Source organism: Pholcus phalangioides, unplaced genomic scaffold, assembly GCF_987345545.1.
Source record: "Pholcus phalangioides strain wild (caught in Gottingen) unplaced genomic scaffold, Ppha-v1.0 ptg000009l_1, whole genome shotgun sequence".
Classification (NCBI taxonomy): domain Eukaryota; kingdom Metazoa; phylum Arthropoda; class Arachnida; order Araneae; family Pholcidae; genus Pholcus; species Pholcus phalangioides.
The window spans coordinates 43,318,377-43,341,783 of NW_028301602.1; the positions used below are offsets into that span (position 1 = coordinate 43,318,377).

The 23,407-nt window shown below is 33.8% G+C and overlaps 1 protein-coding gene across 1 annotated transcript in view; it reads right to left on the minus strand.

Moving 5' to 3' along the window:
- Nucleotides 1-22,499, minus strand: part of iPLA2-VIA (calcium-independent phospholipase A2 VIA) — a 35,131-nt gene extending 12,632 nt beyond the window's left edge. Inside the window, exons 1-8 of the mRNA XM_089236259.1 lie at nt 22,369-22,499; nt 20,127-20,372; nt 17,749-17,982; nt 10,861-11,038; nt 10,074-10,270; nt 6,998-7,094; nt 4,429-4,611; nt 1,422-1,680 (exon numbers count right to left, since the gene is read on the minus strand). Of these exons, the coding sequence (XP_089092385.1) occupies nt 1,422-1,680; nt 4,429-4,611; nt 6,998-7,094; nt 10,074-10,270; nt 10,861-11,038; nt 17,749-17,982; nt 20,127-20,350 (1,372 nt within the window). The 5' untranslated portion in view covers nt 20,351-20,372; nt 22,369-22,499. The remainder of the gene's footprint in view (nt 1-1,421; nt 1,681-4,428; nt 4,612-6,997; nt 7,095-10,073; nt 10,271-10,860; nt 11,039-17,748; nt 17,983-20,126; nt 20,373-22,368) is intronic.
- Nucleotides 22,500-23,407: the final 908 nt, after the last annotated feature.

Genomic DNA, 23,407 nt, shown 5'->3' on the forward strand with positions numbered 1-23,407 from the left:
TTCGTTGCCAATGTTCAATTCAAGAATCCCACAGTTATTTTTTTTTTCATTATGAGATAATGTTATTTTTGTCTCTTGATATTTCAGTTATGAAAGTCTGATGTACCTGTATAAAACTTATAAAAAAGTAATGCAAAAACATGAAAATATTTTTTGAATGAAAATTCAGTTTACATACATTGGTTTACTTCTTCACTGATGCTTCAATTTATTTATACAAGTATGGTGTGTAAAATTATTGTGTATTATAAATAAATTTCTGTAGGTATGCTTATCACATATATCAGGTATATTTGTTAAACTAAGGTCCATTCCAGAAATCGCAAACAGAAAATTGTAAAAGGGTTACAATTTTCTGTTTGCGATTTCTTGTAACATATTTAAATATGTGAATCTCATACCTAAATGCTTACATAAAAAAGGCAGAAGAATTATAAAAAAGGGTGTTTGTGATTCCAAGAAATTATTTATTATCACATTTTTGTTCCTAAAAAATCATTAAAAAATATTTCAAAATATACATATTCTAAACACTGCACTATGCAGCAATTTTTGGAATACATAAACTAAGCTCGAACTAAAATTTTAACCTGAAAGCAACACATTTTCTTTGAAAACAAACAATATTCCCTAAAAAAACCCATTTTACCCAAAAAACCCAACCCGGGGGGGGGGGGGGGAAATGGGTATCTACCCGGGGAGCAAATTTGACGACCCTGGTTCAAACCCCATTGTCACCACAGTAGTGGTCGGCTGAAGTTGGTTTTCTGTGGTTCTCAACTTCGAGGTATGAATGTGAGCCGATCTCTCTCCCTTAAAAAGTCTTGCCACAGAGAGCAACAGGCCCGCAATGCTGCAACTATTCAGTCATTACACTTCACTCATAGTTAGAAAAATTGATGGCAGATTGTGTGGTGGGATCTGCTATTGATTCGTCAATGACGACATATGGAGCAAAAAATTATCAGCCAATGATATATATATATATATATATACCACAGGTGGCCAACAGCTTACCTGTGGGCTGCATGTGGCCAATGTTTGAGAAGCATATGGAATGCTCAGCAAAACCCACCAAACATTGATTAATCTGTTGTTTCAAAAGATGTAAATTTAGCATGTAAACTTTGCACAATATTTCTTTTGTAATTTTAATTTTGTATCTGTGCAATAACTCTGTAATATCATGACTTTGAAGGCATCTCATATTGTTAGAATTTCGTTAAGTTGCAAATAAAGAACAATTTCAGTTATTATTAATAATGTATTTTACAGCTTTAACGGGAACTCTTTCTGATGCGGTCACCCCCCCTTTTATGGATGCATTTTTTTTCTGTCCTGTGAGTGTCCACGAAAGAGGGATTTTACTGTACATGAACTCAAGATAAACAGATTCATAGCTGTAAACGATAATTACTTACTTTCGCTATTTTCATTGATGATATTCTTTTCTGGAGGAATGCCATTAAACTCACTAGAATGATAGCAACCGTCTCCACAACCATACATGCTTTTGACACACCTTGTTGCGCCCACCATATGTAAGGCATAGATCACTTCGCCGTAGTTTGCCTTCCTTTCAAAGGAAACAATGTGACGTGCAGTTTCGCCTTTATTATTCAAAATGTTTACATCTGCTCCAAATGTAATCAGCAGATGTACCATGGCAAGATCTACATTCTGTCAAAATAAACATGTTTAACTTACAAACGTTTACTTCAAAATCTTGATGCAAATTTTTGTAGGGAGCAATTTTTTTTCTAGACTTCTCAGAACAATAATTTTTGGAAGACACAGTAATAATTTAAAAGTGACCTATCATTGTTTACTGATAAAAGAAGACTGTTGAAGAAAGCGATAAGGGATAGTAAAAAGGAAGTTGAATCTAGGTTGGCAGATAACATTGGCTCTGACCCAAAATCATTTTTTCGATACGTCAATAATGGATGTAAGGGGACAGTTGGCCCCCTCTCGATAGGAGGCTCAAAAGTAGAGAGCAATGTAGGCATGTGTAGTGCTTTCAATGACTTTTTCGCGTCGGTTTTTAATGGAGATAATGATATTCGATATACGGGTGTTGCATGGGGTAATAAAACGCTCAACGATATTCAAGTGGAAGACGGGGAGGTCTTAAATCTTCTAAGAAATGTATGTGCAAGCAAAGCACCAGGACCAGATGATATCTATCCCAGGGTTCTCAGGGAAGGTGCTAATGAATTGTTGGGGCCAGTCGCACAGATATACAGGAGTAGTGTTGCTGAGGGTATCGTCCCGAGAGATTGGAAACTGGCTAACGTTGTTCCGATATTTAAGAAGGGTAGTAGAGAAGTGGTGTCTAATTATCGTCCAGTGAGTTTGACGAGCTCCCTCTCGAAAATTTTGGAAATTATCATCAAAAGGCAGTTTGTGAAGTGGATAGACGAGAATAATGTATTGTCGGATAATCAGCATGGGTTCAGGAAGGGGAAGTCATGTGTAACTAACCTCCTTTGCTTCTATGATTACGTGACTAAGGCTTTGGGTAAGAGCAAAAATGTCGACGTTGTTTACCTTGATTTCCAGAAGGCATTCGATCGGGTCCAACATGGCAAACTCTTGAAGCGTTTACACGAGATTGGAATAGGGGGCAACTTGCTGAATTGGATAGAATCGTGGTTAAGAGATAGGTCGCAACGAGTTATGGTGAACGGGGAATTCTCTGGTTGGACAGACGTCACAAGTGGAGTTCCTCAGGGAAGTGTCCTTGGCCCCATACTTTTTTCACTTTTTATCGACAAACTCGATCAGGGTATCGATGGAATTACTAGCAAATTCGCAGATGATGTGAAGCTAATGGGGGTAATCGGAAATGAAAGCGATAGGGAGTTGCTCCAGACCAACTTAAACAAGATTGCAGCATGGGCAAATGAATGGAGCATGACGTTTAGCGTAGATAAGTGCATGGTCGCTCATTTTGGTTCGAACAACCCACGGTTCTCTTACGAGTTGAATGGTGTCACTATCCCGGATGCAACTAGAGTCACCGATTTGGGAATTCTCATTGACGAGCGACTTAAGTTTTCTGAACATTGTTCAGCGGTTGTCAAAAAATCGAATAGAATGCTTGGTCTCATTTTCAAAAAGGTCTCTTCGCGTTCTCCTAAAGTCATTCTTCCGCTTTTTCGAGGCTTAGTTCATCCTGGACTGGAGTATGCTGTAAGGTTTTGGAGACCATACCTACAGAGGGACATAGACTTGGTTGAAGGGGTGCAGAGAAGAGCTACGCGTGTCCTTATTGGCACACAGGGCTTGAGTTATGAAGAAAGACTTCATTTTTTGAATATGTTTACATTGGATGAACGCAGGTGTCGAGGAGATATGATCGAAGTGTTCAAAATTTTCAATGAGATGGATAGGATGGACCATGAACTTTTAGTACACCGCCAATCAACTGCTTTTACAAGGGGACACCAGTATCGATTGGTGAGGGACAATGCAAGGTTATGGTGTCGCAGGGAATTTTTCTCTAATAGGGTTGTTAATAAATGGAATAGCTTACCCCCGGAGGTAGTAAATTGTAACACAATTGACACGTTTAAAAAGAAATACGATAAACATGTTGGGGTAAATCGAGAAGCTATCCATTCTTAGAATAAGACAACCATAAGTAATCTTTATGGGCATTGTATAATATTTTATCATGTGTATATATTGTTTGTAATTTGTGTTAATTGCATTTTTAATTGGGTTGCTGTATTTTTGAAACATATGACATCCATATTTTTATGGGCATCTTTTTATCAGCCACCTCGTTGGGCATTTTGCCTGTTGTGGCGTTGTATTTGTATTTGTATAAAAAAAAAACAATTTTAGGAAACAAAATCTTCGAAAATTTATTTCCACAAAGAAATTTTGAAAAAGTTTAATTTCTCTCCACCAGGCTGTATCATCGTCATCAATCATTTTGAATCCACTGCTCAGTATAGGTGTCTCATAAATTTTCCCCCTGCTAATGTTGCACATATAATCACCACATTTTCCCATGTTATTAATTTTCCTGTGTATTATTGGGAGGCCCCACCTGCTCAGTTGGTTTCTTCCCTGGATATGAAGGGGGGCAGACTCCCCCTTAAATAGTCAAAACTTAGAAATACCTTTATTAGAAATAATGAAATATTAAGGAATGGAAGGGGTGACTTTAGAAAAGAAATTTTTTCTGTGAATTATTTTTAGAAATACTCATCCTTATTCAAATCTCTGAAAAAACTTGCATAATAATATGCAACTATTTGTTTTATAATTCACACTAAGAAATGCTGATGTTTTTAAACGTAAAATCCAAAGATTATACATAGAAAATCGATACCCACTGCAAAGAAATACATTCTTGAGATAAGAAAATGATCAACAACATAAAATATACAAATATTGAGAGGCTAAAAACATTACCTTTACAGCAATATGTAGTGGAGCATTTCCATTCTGACCTTGGTCATCTACATTAGCGAAATGACTGAGAAGAGTAACAGCACATGACAATCTTGAATGTTGAACCATCACGTGAAGTGCTGAGTTTCCATGAAAATTCTTTGCGTTCACATTGCAACCATACTCAATAAGAGCTTTCATCAACTGCAAGAAAGAAAACCATCTTTCTTTATGCACATACATATACAATATATGTATATACTAGCTATAATATCTGGTGCTGCCATATACTGGGAGCATTGAAGTGGAAACCACGGTAACCAGAGTAAACATCCCAAAAGACAAACCATTGTTGCCTGGCAGGTTTTTGCCCATTTCGGGCATTTGCCAGCTCCAGCAAACTTTTAAAATAGCCTATCATTCAAGTTGAGTGCAAGTAAAAATGCAAAGTATGCATCTGTATCATGCAAAATTTGGAGACGATTGGTCTAAAATTGCAGGTATGTATAAAGAACATACACAGAGACAGAAAATCAATTATATATATAGATGTTAAGGTCCAAAATCTAGCATATTTGCAAAGTGGCCAGGAATCAGTGCCACTTTGCAAAGTGACCGGAATTAGAAATATGATACATAAAAATGAGCATATAAATATAGACCCAATTCATTTTCTGTGAGAGCTATCATAAAATATCATACTATATTAACAAGAAATAAAACCACATTATCTCTAAAACTTAAAGCTATATATTCAGAGAGTACTATCTTTTTCTTCCATCAGTTTTTGGACTAAGCAAAAAGAACTCTGGAACTAAAAACAGAGAATTATTTTCTTTTTATATACATTAAAATACCCTCTGAAATATTATTGATCTTTTGCATTAATCGATCATAAAATACAGTAAATGTCTCTAAAGCTTTGATTTTGTTGAGTAATTACCTAGAGATTTGATTAGTAAGATGAGAGTTAGGGAATAGTATATCAGGCAATGGTCTACAATAAAATCATGATTTGGAGATAACAGCATGGAGATAAGTATATACTGTCTGTTTCATAAGTTTAAGCACAGAAAGAAAATTGCACAGAAACAGAAAACTAGATGACAGCAAAAAATGATTTACTTACATACACATAAGGCTGCATAGTATTAAATTTTGAAAATGTAAATAAGTACACACAGGGTGCTCCCAAGCATTAAGAAAACAAGTATTTCAGAAGTTTAGGAACGAATAGAATAAAAACGTTTCCAGGATCCTAGATCACACACAAAATATTTTACATATTTATAGAGTTACCTTAGCATCAAATCACTTCAAATTCATTCTTTGTCATTAACAGAACCAAATTTTGTATACTTCTTGGATACAAAGAACACCACCATGATGCCTTTATGGCTGCTTTCACCTCCACGACAGTTTGGCAATCATTCCCATCCTTGATGACTGATTGCGATAAGATAGCCTCACACGTTCTCTATTGGATTGAGGTCCGGGCTTAGCGCTGCTAGTCCAAACAAGAGGGGAGTTGAGCTATAAAAGCCACCACTTTGTAGAAGTGGGAAGGTATATTTGGGCACTATCTTGCTTAAATACCCATTTATATCCCTCTAATCGATATAAATTTAAAAGGCAAAAGGTCTGTTTATTGAAGTAAAATGCCCTATGAACCATCCCAGACCTTTGTCACTATTTATTGCTCATAAACGTATGGACTTATGAGCCAGTTTAATCTTACATTTTTGAAGATGGATTTTTGGCAGGGTAAGCAAACTATTTTCTTAAAAATAATGTGGTCGACACCTTTGGTTGGAGGACGAATTGCTGACACATAATTTCGTGACGACCAAGGCCATTTTTTTTTTCTGATGCAGAGGCATTTTGTGACCAAATGTCATCCTTACAATCCACTGCACTATAACTGTTGTACATAGCCTTCCACATGATTTTGGCTCCAAATCTATATTACTGGCTAGCACAGGATAAATACTTCATTTGGACCATTTACAAAACATTCAAAGTTTCTGTAACAGCCTTGCCTTTTACAGCTTCTACAATTTACAAACCTCGATTTTTCAGTGACTTCAACATTTTTGATTTAGAGATGAAATCAATATTTTCGCTTTTTATATCATACATGTAATCTTGATCGTCCAATCACACACTGTCATTAACTTGCATAGAATGTTTGTGCCTGAACTTTTAAACATTATTTTCCATACTTTGAGGAACACCCTGTATGTATGTATTCACATTTTTGAAATTTGATACTATACATATATAGTCTTGAGTGTGTAAAAGAATCTTGAGCGATTTTTGTTTGCTGGGTCATTGTAGTTTTCTTTTGTTGCAATTTATTTAATGTGGCTAAACTTTTCAAACAGTCTGTATTCATCCTATAATCATGGCATAGATATAAAAGGGTTAAGAAAGATAATTTATAATATACAGAAATGTTATACTACACAATAGTTCAAATTAAGAAAAAAAATTGTCTTGTGTCAGTACTAATTTAATATAAAATCTCATTATCAACAATCTTAAAATCACTACAATATTCTATATGGGAAAAAAATCCAAACAAATTTACCTCTGGTGTTTTAACCCAATGCAATGGAGTACCGCCATTTTTTATTTCATTTATGTCCAGCTGACGAGGATAACTATCCACCACATCTCTCACTGACCTGAAAAAAAAAAAAAAAATGCAAGGAGAATATTACAATAAATTTCCAAAAATAGTTGACATTATAGTTCCTTACTGTGTTGCAGAGACAATGGAATTTTGTCATTTACACAAAGTATCAATTGATGCTGTTGAAGAAAACGATTTAATAAATCTACAATATATTTCTGTACCTCAACTGAAATTGAGGTAAAATTATAGGTAAAAAAAATTATAGGTAATCACTTATCCTTTTTTATATGAGTACACTTATCCTTTTTTATATGAGTATATGAGGTATTAGTATGACCTTCAAAGGGATTATTTTGTTTAGCCCTGAAAACAGGATAAACTACTTAATTTTTAATGTAAATGCTCTAAGGAAACTTCATGAATACGCAAATATACAATTAAAGTATATCTAGGCAATTTCAAGTACAGGGGTGCAAGCACCCCGTATCCATTTTGGAGCAGCAAACTTTCATTTTTGGAGCAGAACTAAAAACTAACTATATCTGCAATATAAAGAGTAATTTTTCTGTGAAATACTAAAAGTTTTGCCAAAACTTTTTTGGTTGAACAAATAATTTTAAATAAAAATTTCCCTCAGAAATCACAATTTCCTTCACTCAGCCACCTCGTTGGGCATTTTGCCTGTTGTGGTGTTGTATTTGTATTTATTTATATAAAGTCCATTTAAATTTTTTTCTGAAGTATCTTATATATGTCACTACTAAAACATGCATTACTGAAATGACGAATAAAAATTATTAGACTCTTCAAATTAAACACCATGTATACTGAAAACCTAAGCAGCAAGAATTTTTCCTGCTTGAACACCAAAATCGTATTCATCCTGATATAGCAAAAAAAGTGCATGCAGAATATAATCCTTCGACAATCCTTCGTCATGAAGATTAAAATCGAACTCCTCGAGAATGTCTTCGTCTCTCAATACAACTTAAACCTCACGTCTCATGAATAAAAGTATTACTGTACATTCTTGTCAACAGCTTGCTTGTTACACTAGTTAATTAATAAAATTCAATAAGGTGTTTGAGCCTGAAAAAAGTGTTTACTTCATCACACCTTTGTCTTTGCACAAAATGTGACTAATACGAATACAACGCCACAACAGGCAAGATGCCCAATGAGGTCGCTGAGAAAAAGATGCCCACAACAAATATGGATGTCATATATTGCAAAAATACAGCAACCCAATTAAAAACACAATCACAAAAATTATAAACAATATATACACATGATAAAATAAGTTCATAAACATTTTTGTTTAGGGTGGGGGGATTATTATAGAGGAATTATATTGCAGTGAAGGAAGGATATCACTGTATCAAGAAAATTTTAAATTAGATTAAAGGTAATTCCAAACAAGATTCAAAAAACTACCATTGCAGAGAGATTTCTCGTTACATCAAGTAGTCTTGTGGCGAGTTTTCACTGATATCATTTTCTTTGAATCTTTATATTCATTTGTTTTGTTTCAAATTCATTACACATTTGGGATGAAGAAAAAATTCCTTTCAAACTCATATTGCATGCATTCATGCAAAATTACACAATAAAACAAATTCTTAGGTTAAAAGAAAGTTAAAAAAATTCCATTGCCTAAAATTATATGCCAACTTTCAGGGCATGGAAAAGAGACTCTATTGTATATTGGTTCCACAAAATAATTGTGTAAAACAATATCAGGTAAGGAGAGTTGAATTTAACATGGGTAAGATAGGAATAGAAAGAGTTTCTTCAAAATGATAAAAAAAAGTCAACTCCAACAGCAAAATAAATGTTTGTGAACGAATGCATAGTTTAAACTTATAAATAAATCTTATGAATTTACGATACAAGAATGAAATTTAGTAAATAGTTTTTACTTTTGACTGTTCTAAACTTGAGTTTGGACTAGTTCTGGTGAGTGTGGATCTTTCTCTCCTGTAGGACTTGGAAGGATAGGCCAACTTTTTAATGTAATAGTCAACATTCAGTGATGCTGCAAGCCAGAGAATCCTGGATATCTTTTGCATATATAACAATTCCAGTCTCATTCTGATCATTTTCTTATAAATTAAAATTCTGATGACATTGTCAATGGGTTAGCAAAAGATGTTCAGTAGCGAGCTATGATGACTAGGATTTGAGTGTTTCATGCACATTTGTCTCATCTACTTGCTCAAATCAACAAATTTTGTCACTGCGAATCTGCCATATTTTTAATTTTTGAAGATATTTTCAGAAATAAAATCTAACTCCAGGTCAGATTTTGCAAGTTGCTCTTTCTTATACTAACTATATATTATTGGCTTAATAACATTATATTTAACCAACTTTTGATTATTTATATATTTATTTTATTTATAAACACAAAAACATATTACCACTTTATCAAATTTCAGGTCAACTAACTGCCATACCTATTGGTCAAACCTCATTAAAAAAAAATTGAAAGGGAAGAGAAAAATTATTTTGAATCCAAATTTCATTATCCAATAAAATGAGAAAACCCTTTGTCTCATTCAAAAAATCATAGGCTTTGTGTAAAGCAGTATTTCACATTATCTAGTTTTGTGGGGATGAGGTTTGACAGTGAATATGTACTACTGATTTATACCATTACAAATTGTGATTAAAATACTGAAAACAAAACAATGGTTTCATATACAGCGAAACTTTCTTAAGGTGAAATACCAGTTTATGCAAAGCATGTGTGCGGTTTTGTCAAAGTAAAGTATTTTTCAAATTTCACTGGATGACATAAAATTCAATTGATGTGTAAAAAGTTTCCTTAGTCTCCAGTTTCATGCTAACAAGGATTGACTGCAGTTTTGATATAAAATATATTTAAAAAAATGATTGATGCCAATCAACTGAAAGAAATTTTAACATTGTTACAATAAATAGCACATCTTATAAAATCCTGAAACACAGACTTCAGATTCTTTTTTGACTTACAAAAAATAATTTTGTTACATACACAGAATCTTACCTCATAGGCATCTCACTGTCAGTTGTATCTTGCCCCACCTCCTCATTGAAATCATAAGAAATGTTAACATCGGCTCCAGCTTTCAAAAACTCCATCACACAATCTGCATTATCCTTCATGCATGCTAGATGCAATGCAGTGTAACCCTGCTGATTTTTCATATTGATGATCGCAGACACTGGTTTCACTGTCAAAGCCTACAGAAATATATTTTTCTAGATTATTTCTGCAGATATTGATAGCGAAGCATTAATTTCAATGAATGAATGAATTAGTTAATCAAGCTGATGAATTAATTAAACAAAACAGTATATAATGAATTCTGAATGTACTTGTGTTCGTTTGAAGTAATTTAGACACATATCCCTAGGGTTATCCTCTGTGGGCTACAAGTGCCATGCATTGAAGACCCTCCTGCTCTAATATTCTGCAATAAATGTCAACTGGGATGCTGTTTTGAACTAGAGTCAGCTGATTGACACTCAATCATTGAGTGTCAATCAACACTCAATGATTGACACTAAACATATTCAGAATAATATCCAGTAGGTTCTCGCAATCTAGAGAACAAACAGCACATGTAATGCAAATGAACTAATGCATGTTTGTTCATTGGTTTGCCCTCATCACACAAAATGTGACGTCACATAATTCACCATCATCTAACACTAACTCATATAATGCAACACAAATGGATTTCATTAAATCATCCTCACACATACTGCTTAAAATAAAATGTAAAATGAAATATGTAATCACATATAATGAAAATCTCAATGGTATCTACTTGAACAATTTCCTTGGTAGTTTCAGCAGCATAATGAAGCACTGTGTCACCATTTGCAGTACATATATCCATACGCACATCCATATTTACCAGGGCAGTCACAGTTGCAAGTTGCTTGGCTTTAACAGCTATGTGGAGCGGTGTTTCCATTGCGTCCGCACTAACACTATTGATTTGTCTTTGGAAGAATAAAAAGTTAATCAACAAATATTTCTCTGTAACAATATGATGTTATTAATTATCTCATGAAAGAATGCATATAAATAAATAAATTGAAAAGGCATTGAGTAGCAACAAAAAAATAAAATAAGTCATTCACAGGAAACACATTTAAATTATGCATATTTATTCATATTTTCTTATTAGTTCTCCCAAAAACACCTGAAATTACTGTTTAATTCTTTTTGAAGAACTATGAAAATATGTATTCAGATTTAAACTAATTATGGTGAAACGCATACATCTCAAAACTTTTATTGCATGAAAAACTTTTTAATGGCATGCTCATATACTCTGTACATTCTCTGTAGGTTAGAAGTTTTGAATTGGAGTGAAAATACCGTAGCACCTTGACTCACTAGCTTGATTTGTTTCTGAAAGTTATATACTCACAGCTCAGAAAACGTATTTCAAAAATCTTGACAAGAATGATGATTCCTATTAATTTGTTTCCCTGCCATAAAAAATTAAGACTTGTATGAAAATAAATTGGTATGACAGAATACACTGCAGAATCGAAGTTATATCACTTATAAGATGGCCGAAACAATGCATTGCACAGTTTACTATGAACTGTTCAAATAGAGAAAGAGAGCTTTCATATGATTACGTTATATCAAAACCAGGGAATGAAGAAATCATGATTTAGAAGAAAAAATACTTTTTAAAATTTTAATTAACTGACTGCTTATTAATTAAAACAAACTTTGTTAATCATTAGGAATGTACACTTTCATATCACCTATTTCTTTCACCTCTTAAATTTTACTAAGCATTAATGAATAAACTACAAATGAACAATAAACAAACGGATTACAAGCAAAATATATGAACACCAAAACCTATGTTTATATTACATGAAAAGTCATTGAGCCCAAATTAACTTCGTGGATTAAAATTTTTCTTGTAGAGAAAAGTGTTTTTATTCATGAGGGTTCCCCTCCACCCCATTAAAGTGAATGCCAGGTGACAACTCAGTATGGTGGAGGTTTCATGATTCCCTCCAGGTACAACCAAAGGTCCATTCAGCATCAACTAAATAAAAAACATTCTATTGACAAGATTTTTCTTCCGTAGTTGATGGATGCATTTATTATGATGTGTTTCCGACTTGCATGATGCTGATTAATAATTTACACATTTGTATTCAGTCACAGATTTAATGAGCTATGGTAAAAAAATAAAACGAAAATTTTAATACAGAAAGTGAAAAAGTCTCAAGTCCAATGGTATTTATGTTGATACAACATCTGGGTCATTCTCAGATAATGGTAAATTCCATGTCCTTGGCTACATAATGTAAATTACACAAATCAACCATGAATGTTTCAAATTTTTATCACCATTTATTTTCAAGCACTGCATTGTGCACTTGTTGAAATATGAAAAAAAAATTAAATTTTTAAATATTAAAAATTTTTTTAAAGTTGTAAATGTGCCAAGGCTTGTCCCAAACTACAAATTTATTAATTGAGTCCTTTACTTTTGAGAATTGGAAAGCTTTGTATCATAGGCAACAATTATTTGGACATATTTCATCTCTTCTGTTTATATATTTGACATCTTAGACATAACAGAAAACATTTTTAGTAATTATCCATATTTAACGTTTGCCCCTAGAAGTAAGTGCCATTACCAAGGTACACAGTAACTTTTTATTCAGATCTCCACTAGATGGCACTTTGATATTTATGATGTTCTTAGATTGTACAGTTTTACATGTTCTTACAAGCAGTGATGTCTTTTTTTTGCTTAACTATATAAGTACTACTTCATTTTGTCCCTCTTGTTCCAAAATTTTAGTCAGTGTATTTATTATGTGTCATTACAAGTTTGTTATTACTGAAACACATATTAATAACTTGAACTTTGCAGAATGAATTATAAAAAGGGTTGGGGACTGGTTTCAAAATAAGTATACCATAAGCTTCCAATCACCATAGTTTAGCCCTGAACCCAAAAGCAGAATGTATAGCCATGTTTTGCGATGAGCCCTCCTGACTGGAAATGTTCTGCGGTGAAAATCTCCATACATGTAATAGTGTTTTTTTGCACATTTTCTTAAAATTCTTCCAAATTGTTCTGCGACGTACGTCGCAGATTGTGGCACATTCTGCTTTGGGGTCCCTAAAAAGGCTTAACTTTAAAAAGGTCATTACCAAGGCATGTTGAACAGTTGGTAATGATGTTGACGGACATGATAATGACAATTTTAAACATATTAAAAATTCATTACTATTCCTTAGCTAAAGTTGCCATCATTTTATTATATGGAGTAATTTGAGGTGTTATAGAGATTTTGGTCTGATTTCTTGTTGTTAAAAAAGCCAACCTTATTTAAGAATGGGGAAAAATCTCCATTTTTGATTCTTGCAAACAGTTTATTCAATTCTTTATTATTTATAAAAATGGAAACTGAAGATTTACAAGATCCTTGTATTAATATTTAACTCATTTCTGTAACGGGCATGAATAAAAGACAGTTTTAAATACAGTGAAATCAGTCAAATCTGCACACCCATAATCTGCAATGTTCTATAATCCACAATGCATTTTCAATGCAAACAAACATGCTTTGATGCGATTTATAAATTTAAACATATTTTTTTTATGTAGATTTAAAAAATATTTTTGAATATAGGGTTTAGAGATAAAATGAACTTTTACTTGGCTAATTCGGAGCGAAAAAAATAACATAAAAAAATTTATTCTTCGGACGGTTTGCAATAGCAGAAATTCTAGTTCTCTCTGTGTGTGTTAGATTTAATTTTTATACACTCATGTTTTTGAAGTTGATGTTTCTTTTTAAACATGATATTGATGTATTTGTATGTTAAGATTAACTTTGTATTTTGTTATTTTTTATAAACCAATTTTTAGGTCATTAAGACAAGTAAATAGAATCATTGTGATTTTGAATTTGAGGGTAAAAGAAAAGAGATAATTAGGATTATTTTGATTTAATAGTAATTGTTTTAGAAAATCTTGATCAATTTTTATTTCCAATTTTCATTAAATAATCCTTAAGGCTCAAGTTTTTTTTTTACTGTACACATGTACTTTGCATACAATAATTAACTTTAAAACTGTATAAAACATGTAAACAAACCCATGATCAAACCCACGAATTTCTATAATCAGCAAAACCCTTGGTCCCAAGGGGTGCGGATTTGACAGACTGTATCCATTCAGCATCAACTAAATAAAAAACATTCTATTGAGAAGATTTTTCTTTCGCAGTTGATGGATGCATTTATTATGATGTGTTTTCGACTTGCATGATGTTGATTAATAATTTACACATTTGTATTCAGTCACAGATTTAATGAGCTTTGGTAAAAAAATAAACTGAAAATTTTAGGGCTTTTGCTTCTAATTTATATTTAAATATTAGAGGTAATTTTTTTTTCCTTTTTAGATAGAATTTTTATCATAGTGTCATTTTAACAAAATTTTGTGATAGGAAATTAATTGCTGAATTTATTAAAATAAAATATAATTTTCATTTTAAATACATTTTGAAAACATAATATAATGGAGATGGTGTTAATAGTAGATTTAACACATATGCTTTTATTATTTTACAGCTTGCTACCATATTTTTTGTTTATTGAAAATGTACAAGGCAAAAGAATCACCAGGGAAGAAAAGCTTTCCTGAAAAACAGAAAGGAAATAAGAGAAAAAATTAAGAATGACCCAATTGCATATGCAAAAGCTAAAGAGAAGGAGCATGAGTGATATTTGAAAAAAAAAGAAGAAAAGAAAATTAAAAGTGTATCAGATTTATCTGCAAGAGCACAGAGTGAGCAGAGACAAAACAGAAAAAAAAAAGGAAGGCTGCAACAGCTAAATACAGGTTAACACATAAACAAAACAATTCTAATCAAGCTATTATTACAAGCCAAACTATCTCTGAACATATTGATAATCCTCTGCCCAAAAATTTTTCAAGCCCTTTGTCATCACAAAGTAACTCTGACTTTTCTTCAACTAGTTCCATTGAAAGTCCCCAAGGTGTATCAAGACAAATCTGGGAGAAAAAGAATTCGCTGAGACAGATCTTCCATGTATTGAAAATTAATAAAGATTCAGAATGAGACGAAAATTGAAAAATCAAAGAGTGAAAAATTTAAAAAATATATTATAGGCTTTTAAATGCTAAACAGTCATCTCCAAAAAAGTCTGTCCAGAAAATTACACCCAATATATATGTTCCACCTATAATTAGAAAGAAGCTACTTGAGGGTGAAGTGTTGAAAAGTCAACTGAAGAGAAACTACAGTAATTGTACAACAGATAAAGCAAAACAGTTTTTCACCAAATCCATAGGAGGCAAAATTCTCAAAAACTATTGAATGTTGAGCACTTGCATAAACTTTCTTCCTTACAGAAGCTACAAAAACAATTTGAATCATGGAGAATTGTGTAGGTATGAAAGGACACAAATTACAAAAACTAATAAAGTTAAAAGTTTATAAAATAAATATATGTGCAATTATTGAAATGTAATGTAATGGTTCAATGTGCAATGTAATTGAAATGGTTCTGGCTGTCATTACCACAGTTGTATCTGTCATTAAATTTTTTTTAAAGCCAAAATTTAATTATCTGAGAATGACCCATCTATTATTATTTTGAATCAGCAATTAGGGAATACAATTCAAAAGGCTTTATACAAAAAATAATTTCTCTGTTTTTTTTATCAGGGGAACCCTAATGCCACATTGTAATGCCTTGAAAATACTTAGTGCAGTTTCGCTAAGTGCTAAGTTTAGCTCCCTATATTTTTCTGTAATTTTTTCCAAAGATCCTCTATACTTAATAAAGAACTATACCATCACATATCAATAAAATGCATACCATACCAGGTTACTTTTACTTCAATATAGTATAGTATAGAACCGAGCGCGCCCAGATTTACTTCAATATCATTGAAGTTATGCATAGGAAAAATGAAATTTAAATCAATGATTAAAAAAAAAAAAAATCAGGTGATTTAAATCAACGTACCCTGATACAAACTGTTGCATTTCATACTTTTAAGTTGAATATTGGCTCGCAAGTACAAGCAAATATTTAACTGTTGAAGCAGTAATAATTTTTATTACCCAAAAGTCAAGATATTTTTTTAGTCGAGGTGGCTCAGTCAGATTATCTACATGAAAACCAGACATCATTAATATTTCGAGGGAACTTCTAATGTATAGGAAGCTAGTTAGATTATCTACAACATGATGAAAAATGAAATTACCAAATTGGATGGGGCACGAAAACCAAACCAGCTCCATTGCACAAAACCTTCACTCAGACATGTGTTCTCTGTTAGATGTAATAACAAATTCCTCCAGCAAAGTCAAATGAATGAATGACTGTGTTGACTGCCAATTTAAAGAATATGAGGCTGATGGATGACATGTTTGGCAGAGATGGAGATGAGATAAATCTTATCTACATGGGTGCCGGAAGAGTTTGCAGCAGTGAAGCTGGCTGGTTTTCCTTGCACAACTTCATTCAACCCTCTTATATTGTATCATCCCTAGAACTACGATTAGAAGAAGGACGAACTAAAAAAAAATAATTAGTACACAATACAGTAAAACTAACTCAACACATGGATAACTAGACTACCTTGGTAACTCAAATTCCCATGGTTGGCACAATACTAAATTCAATGGAAGGAGGTTTCTCTCTAACTCTATACTAGATGACTGAATCCCAATTAAGGTGACTACTTTACTGTACATGCACTTCATACACATTCCTCTGCAGAATTTCTAACGAATCGGTACATGCCGGGATGTGTTTTCCGAGTGTATCTGTTCCCCTAATAAATTAATGTTGTCAGAGTTATGCATTTTTTCATGTCACACTGGTGCCATCATCTGCCTTCCATATTTTGAAGTGATTATGGCAAATTCTTGAATTTTCATGTCATGTAAGAATCATGTTGAAGGTCTGCCTGCCCAAGTTCACTACTACTAATACTAAACCACACATGCACCTCGTCCATATTCCTTAAGTTGACTGTGATTTGTACTATGTTATAAGAAATTTTTCGAATTCTCTCAGGTGTTAGCCAGTTAATAAATTTCATGACATTGTTCGCGACGATGCACGTTTCAAAATTTGTCCGTTGGTTAAAGATTCTCTTTTACACCTTAACATAGGGCCACTTTTGACTATTTGGAAAGGAAAACTGGTCCTGGGGACTATAAAACTCACTGATAGGTGTAAATGATGTCTGCAGTTTTTGAGCGAGTGATGGTTGAGTATGCTAGATCAAAATTTTGGATTAAAAAAAATGAAATTTTTACTTTTATTTTCAAAAATTTCACTACTCATTCATAAACAACAGATATTTCAACAAGCCATGCTTTTTTCACTGTAACTCTAGATTATTTGGAAATGTTTCATAGAAAGACAGATATATATATATATATATATATATATATTTTTTTTTAAATTTATAAATGAATATAATTATCCAACTAGAATATGAACAAGCATAAATGATATTTAAAAACTGTGAGGGCAAGATTGAATGAAACCTTACTAACATGACATCTGCTTAAGTTGACATGTTTATTGATACTTTTGGGTATTGAGGTTATTGATGTTCCACTGTAAAATATTTCAAACACAAATAGGCATAAAAAACCACAATTACTTGGCTATTTTACTTCCTCTGAAATCTTCCAAGAAACCAGTCTTAAGACAACCAAAATGAGCTGCAAGATGAGCAGCTGACCAAGATGGATGTTCTTTTATAACCATTGAGATTGCCTGGAGACTGGCTTTTACAGAACAAAGTTCAGGGAAACATTCAAGTAAAGCTGGAAGTTTGTCCCGCATTCGACAGTATACAATTTGAGCATCCACATCATCCGAAGTTCTGTACAAGCTGTAATAATTTGAAAAAAAAGGTAAATATTCAGTATGTATAAGATAAAAAAAGGAACAAGTAAATATTCTGGAGCACACTAATTAATTTATTACAAATTCAACCTGCAAAACTTTTAACACTGTTGTGCCATAACTGACAGCATCCCAATAATCAACTTATTAAAAAAGTACAGTATTCATGGCCCCACATCCAGCAGCCAGGGCCCATAGGCTGGGAAATTTGATAGGTCACTTCAGGCATATATCGCCATACGGTGATTTCCAACTAATTGATTTGAGTGGGGAAATGAAGGCTCAATCTATCAGTGGTTGCCCTAGGATCGGTAAGCAAAGAACTTATATTTTGATGCTCTTTTGTCAGATTTGAACCAGTGGACCTTGATGGCAACCTTCACAGTGGAAGACAAGCATCTTACAACTGCGCCACTCAGGCGAGGTCACCAGTAACTGTTTTGGACAAAAAATTTGGGTCTGTTTGGAGATGTCCTTTTAAAGAATGCTGTGCTTCCAAATGAGATCCTGTCAGGCAGGAGCTGAGGCACAAACTTTACACTGTACCAAGTTCCAACTCACTCCAGACAACTTCTCAATTTTTTCTATTGCACGCTGTTGAAGGGAATGTACTTTTAAAATAATTAACTCTCCAACGTAATTCACAAAATGCAGAAGATCCTAAAATACAGAGAAGAGACAAGGTTCAAATCAGTCAATTCAATAGATTCTTATAGAGTCTTGATATTTAAGAATTTTCAGGAAATCTGTGACTCAAATTTCCTGGCATGTCGGAAAGTATAGATATTCCTAGCATGTGGTTCTTCCTGTTTCCCAGTATGCCAGCAAATGTGGGGAAATACGGTCTACATTAAAAAACATTGGAATATAGCTCACACACAATGAGAATGAAATTCACTTGTGTTTTTAGAGGAAGATGTACCCTCCACTTGTTAATACAAGAATATACACAGAAAAACTGGCTAATTTTGTAGAGAGATACTGATTTTTGAAAAAATTTTCTCTCTGCCCCTACTGGGATGTGAAGAGTAAATTTTTATCTAAATATATACAAATACAATGCCACAACAGGCAAAATGCCCAACAAGGTGGCTGAGAAAAAAGATGCCCATAACAAATATGGATGTCATATATTTCAAAAATACTGCAACACAATTAAAAATTCAATACAAACAGTATATATATGCATGATAAAATATTATAAAATGCCCATAAAGAATGCTTATGGTTGCCTTGTTCTAAGTATGGATAGCTTCTCGATTTACTCGAACATGTTTATCGTATTTCTTTTTAAACGTGCCAATTGTGTTAGAATTTACTATCGCCGGGGGTAAGCTATTCCATTTATTAACAACCCTATTAGAGAAAAATTCCCTGTGACACCATGACCTAGAATTGTCCCTTACAAATCGATACTGGTGTCCCCTTGTAAAAGAAAGTAGATTGATGGTGTACTAATAATTCATGGTCCATCCTACCATCCCGTTGAAAATTTTGAACACTTCGATCATATCTTCCAGGCAACTGCATTCATCCAATGTAAACATATTCAAAAATTCCCAAATTAGTGACCCTAGTTGCATCCAGGACGGTATAGTGACACCATTCAACTCGTAAGAGAACCGTGGGTTGTTCGAACTAAAATGAGTGACCATGCACTTGTCAACGTGAAACGTAATGCTCCATTCATTTGCCCATGATGCAATCCTGTTTAAGTTTGTCTGGAGCAACTCCCTAATCCACCATCCATGTTGCCATCTGGTGGCCTGATGCAATTTACAAGTCATTACTAGTTGATTGCTGTCACCGACCATGCACGGTACCATTCAGCATATATATGAAATGAGCTCCATTGGTTAAATATTCTATCTGTCACTATAGCTTAGTTGGTAGAGCACTTGACCGGCATTCAGACAGATTGGACAGAGATGAAATTTTTCAAAAAATCACAGTATCTCTGCAAAATTAGCCAGTTTTTCTGTGTATCTTGTATTAATTTGTGTTATCTTTCTTTTTCTCCCTTTAATATTGTGTTTACTCTGCAAGACATGTAGCACACAATAAACTTAGAATATAAATGCAAATGTAGAAACTGAATTTAAAGAAATAGAATTTTTCTTTTGTTGTCACCTGAAAAGTTTTTTGGGAGAACGACTAATATCCAACTGCATCACAATCTCCAGTTTCAAGGAGTTGGTTTCTTTCTCCCCACATTGATAAAGAACCAAACAGTCATCCCGATAAACCGGAATATAACAGTCATAATCATCAACGCTTACTTCAGATACTCTGTATGGATCATTCAAAAGTGAGTTGGTTGATATGAACTTGAAAAGCCCATTTATCAGTGACATTCTGAAGGTACTTGATGAAAAACTGAAAACATGCAAATAAATTTTCAATATTTTTCTGTTTCTATAATATGAAAACACTTGATTTAAGAATGAGGTTAAATATCCAATAACTAAATTATTTAAATATTTTTGTATAATTTTATTTCTATTTATTCTACTTGCATCCAAAATAACCAATCAGGTAACCTGCATGAAACTCCAAAAAAATATGGAAATACATAAATACACTAACTACTCAGAATATCTGAACTATAGTATTCAATTAAAAAAAAAATACACATCTCTCATATAAAACTCATCGGCAAAAAAAAAAATGCTACTTTGTAATACCATAATTTTTCCATACTTGCTTTCATATATAGTTTCATATGCACAAGGTGTCCCTAAAACGACACATATAGGTGCCAATTCCTAAAAATTTGTAGTTTATCACATGACAAAATATTTCACTGTTCAGAAAACATGTCATACAAATAGAAATGGGAGAATTAGGAATGCATAATGTGGGCAAAAGACCTGTGTTTCCAGGGACATTCCAGCACAGTGATACCTCAGCTAGCAAGCACCTCAGCTTATGAATTTTTTGGCTAACGAACGCCTCAGCTTTCAAATTTTTTGGCTAACGAAGATTTTTTTGATTGTTAATAAAATGAAGAAAACCCCTTCACAAGATAATATTCTGCATATAGCAATATAAAAAAAGAGTATCCATATTTTTCAGGATGTTATGCTGTGTTCTAGGCTTTTTATCAGCAGATGTTTCAACCACAACTGCGGTGGATATCATTGCATTGGTGCAGGTGACGGTAAGCAAGGAGACAAAACAACCTCCTCAGTGTATTGTGATCTAGTAATGCTTCGGCTGAAGAGGTACCAAAATTTGTATCATCGTTGTGACATGGAACAAGTGATGTATTGATGACATCGATAGTCAGCTGTCTTCCAAAGACATCGTTTTGTCTCCTTGCTTGCCATCACCTGCAACAATGATATCTACCGCAATAGTGTATGAAATGCCTGCTGGTGAAAAGCATGGATACTCTTATGAACTCAGGATGTGAAAGCCTACCTACTCTATTCAATGACGAATCAATTCTTTCTAAATGTTTTTTCATCCAAGCTCATAGCATCCACTGAAGTCAGTCCGAAGACCCCCGGTTAAGAATCACTGCTTTCATCTAAGTAAATTACATTTTTGGCTTCCTTAATGTGAACAGGTGTTTACTTTTGAATTTTAAGTACTACAAGTGACAAGGGAAAGAGAGAAGGAATTAGGATGTAGGGGGAGTTCCCCGGTTGCAAACTTTAAAAGGATGCAAAGCAAAAAAAAAATTTTTTTAATGTAAAAAACCCACACCTTGTTATTAAACTATGGTGTTTCTCATGGGGGGGGGGGGTACCCCTCCTGACAAAAGTTTTAGTTATGTGGGGGGGGGGGGACTACAAGTCTGTCTACTGTATAATGAAATGGCTGTCTCCTTCTAGTGTTAAGTTCAAGTATTAATCGTGTATCGGTTCTAACAAATATTGGATGTAGCAAACGTTTTTGACATTCTCTTGTGACTTCGTTATATCAGGGCTCGACTGTACTTACGTGCAGTGCCGTATTAATAACTTAGACATCTCAAGAGAAGGGGGGGGGGGGCTCACAAAAATACGATGATTAAAACTTTCGAGAATTGAGGCCGAGTAGAGCCTCAGAAAAGTCACTTGGCAGGGGGGGCATGATGCTCTTATAAAACGGTCCTGCATACACGTTTTCCCCACGAAATTTCGGTTATTTCACGTGCTGGTGACAAATAATTATTGTTTTTTATGTGTGTTTACTACATTTTATTTTCTCTTTTCTCTCTCCAATGATGAGGAAAGAGGAAAAAAAAAGAAAAAAAATTGATATCAACAACATAGGCAATATGATCTCCATAACATTGGACAAGAGATATTCTGACACAATTCTGACATTCTATTATATTACACATTGAATGAATAATTAATTTTAATTTGAAAGAATCATTTACTTTCAGTGGCACTTGGAGCAAGAGTCAGTTACACAGAGGAAGAGATTCTCTTGGATTTATCATTAAATCATTCCGTCCCGAATAGCGGAAAAAAAAGAACGGAATCCATTTCCTTTCGACTTTTTCCTGACGGCTTTGACTGCCAAGCGTTGTCACAGTCAGCTGATTCAATATAAATGCGTGACCATAAGTCCCGTATTGTTTTCTTACAGTAATATTTTGCTTCACAGGATTTGATAAACTCATTTTAGAAATAATACTCATTTTACCAAATTTGTCACAGTTTACTTTCAAATTTTCAGTCGTGAACTGGTTATCTGAAGCGAGTTAAGCCTGGTTTTCCTAGGAGCACGTTTCCTGTGCTGCGCGCTACGTGATTCGCCCAGCGCGACACGCCGTCCACTCACCAGTAAGAAAAGTAGAATGACTGTTTTCCCCACAGAGCGCAATACGCCTGACGACCTTAGAGGAGAAATACAGAGGAGCCTCGATGCTGACGACAGTGCTTTACGTCTGGCGTGATTGGCCGACTGCTTCTGGAGGAGTCAAATGCGTCGTGCGCCGCGGTTTTGCCGATATTCTCTTCACTCTTGTGTGTTTTCTTTTCCTTCCCTTCAAACTGGAGCATGCAGACGACAGAGTAGCTGATGCCAAAGCCATATACTACTTTATACAGCCGCCTTGATCTGATGCTCCTCGCTAGGAAAACACAAACGCGTAGCGTGATTATGTAACACGTTTCTGTCGGTGCGAAATAGTCTAATTCGGTTCACGCTGCGCAACAAACCCATTCCTAGGAAAACCCGGCTTTAATAGCACATTTCATTGACGTGTGCATCAATGAAACGTTTTTAAGATATGGTCACAAAAAAAACAAAAAACAGCAGAATTTAAAGATGATGGAAAATTGAATAAAATTTATTGATTACTTTTAATTATAATACCGTCTGTTTTAAAAACTCTTCCTCTAGGATGAAATAATTTTCATTCATGATGTCTGTCGTCTAGACCCATTCATTCAATAGCCACTCCCCATGAT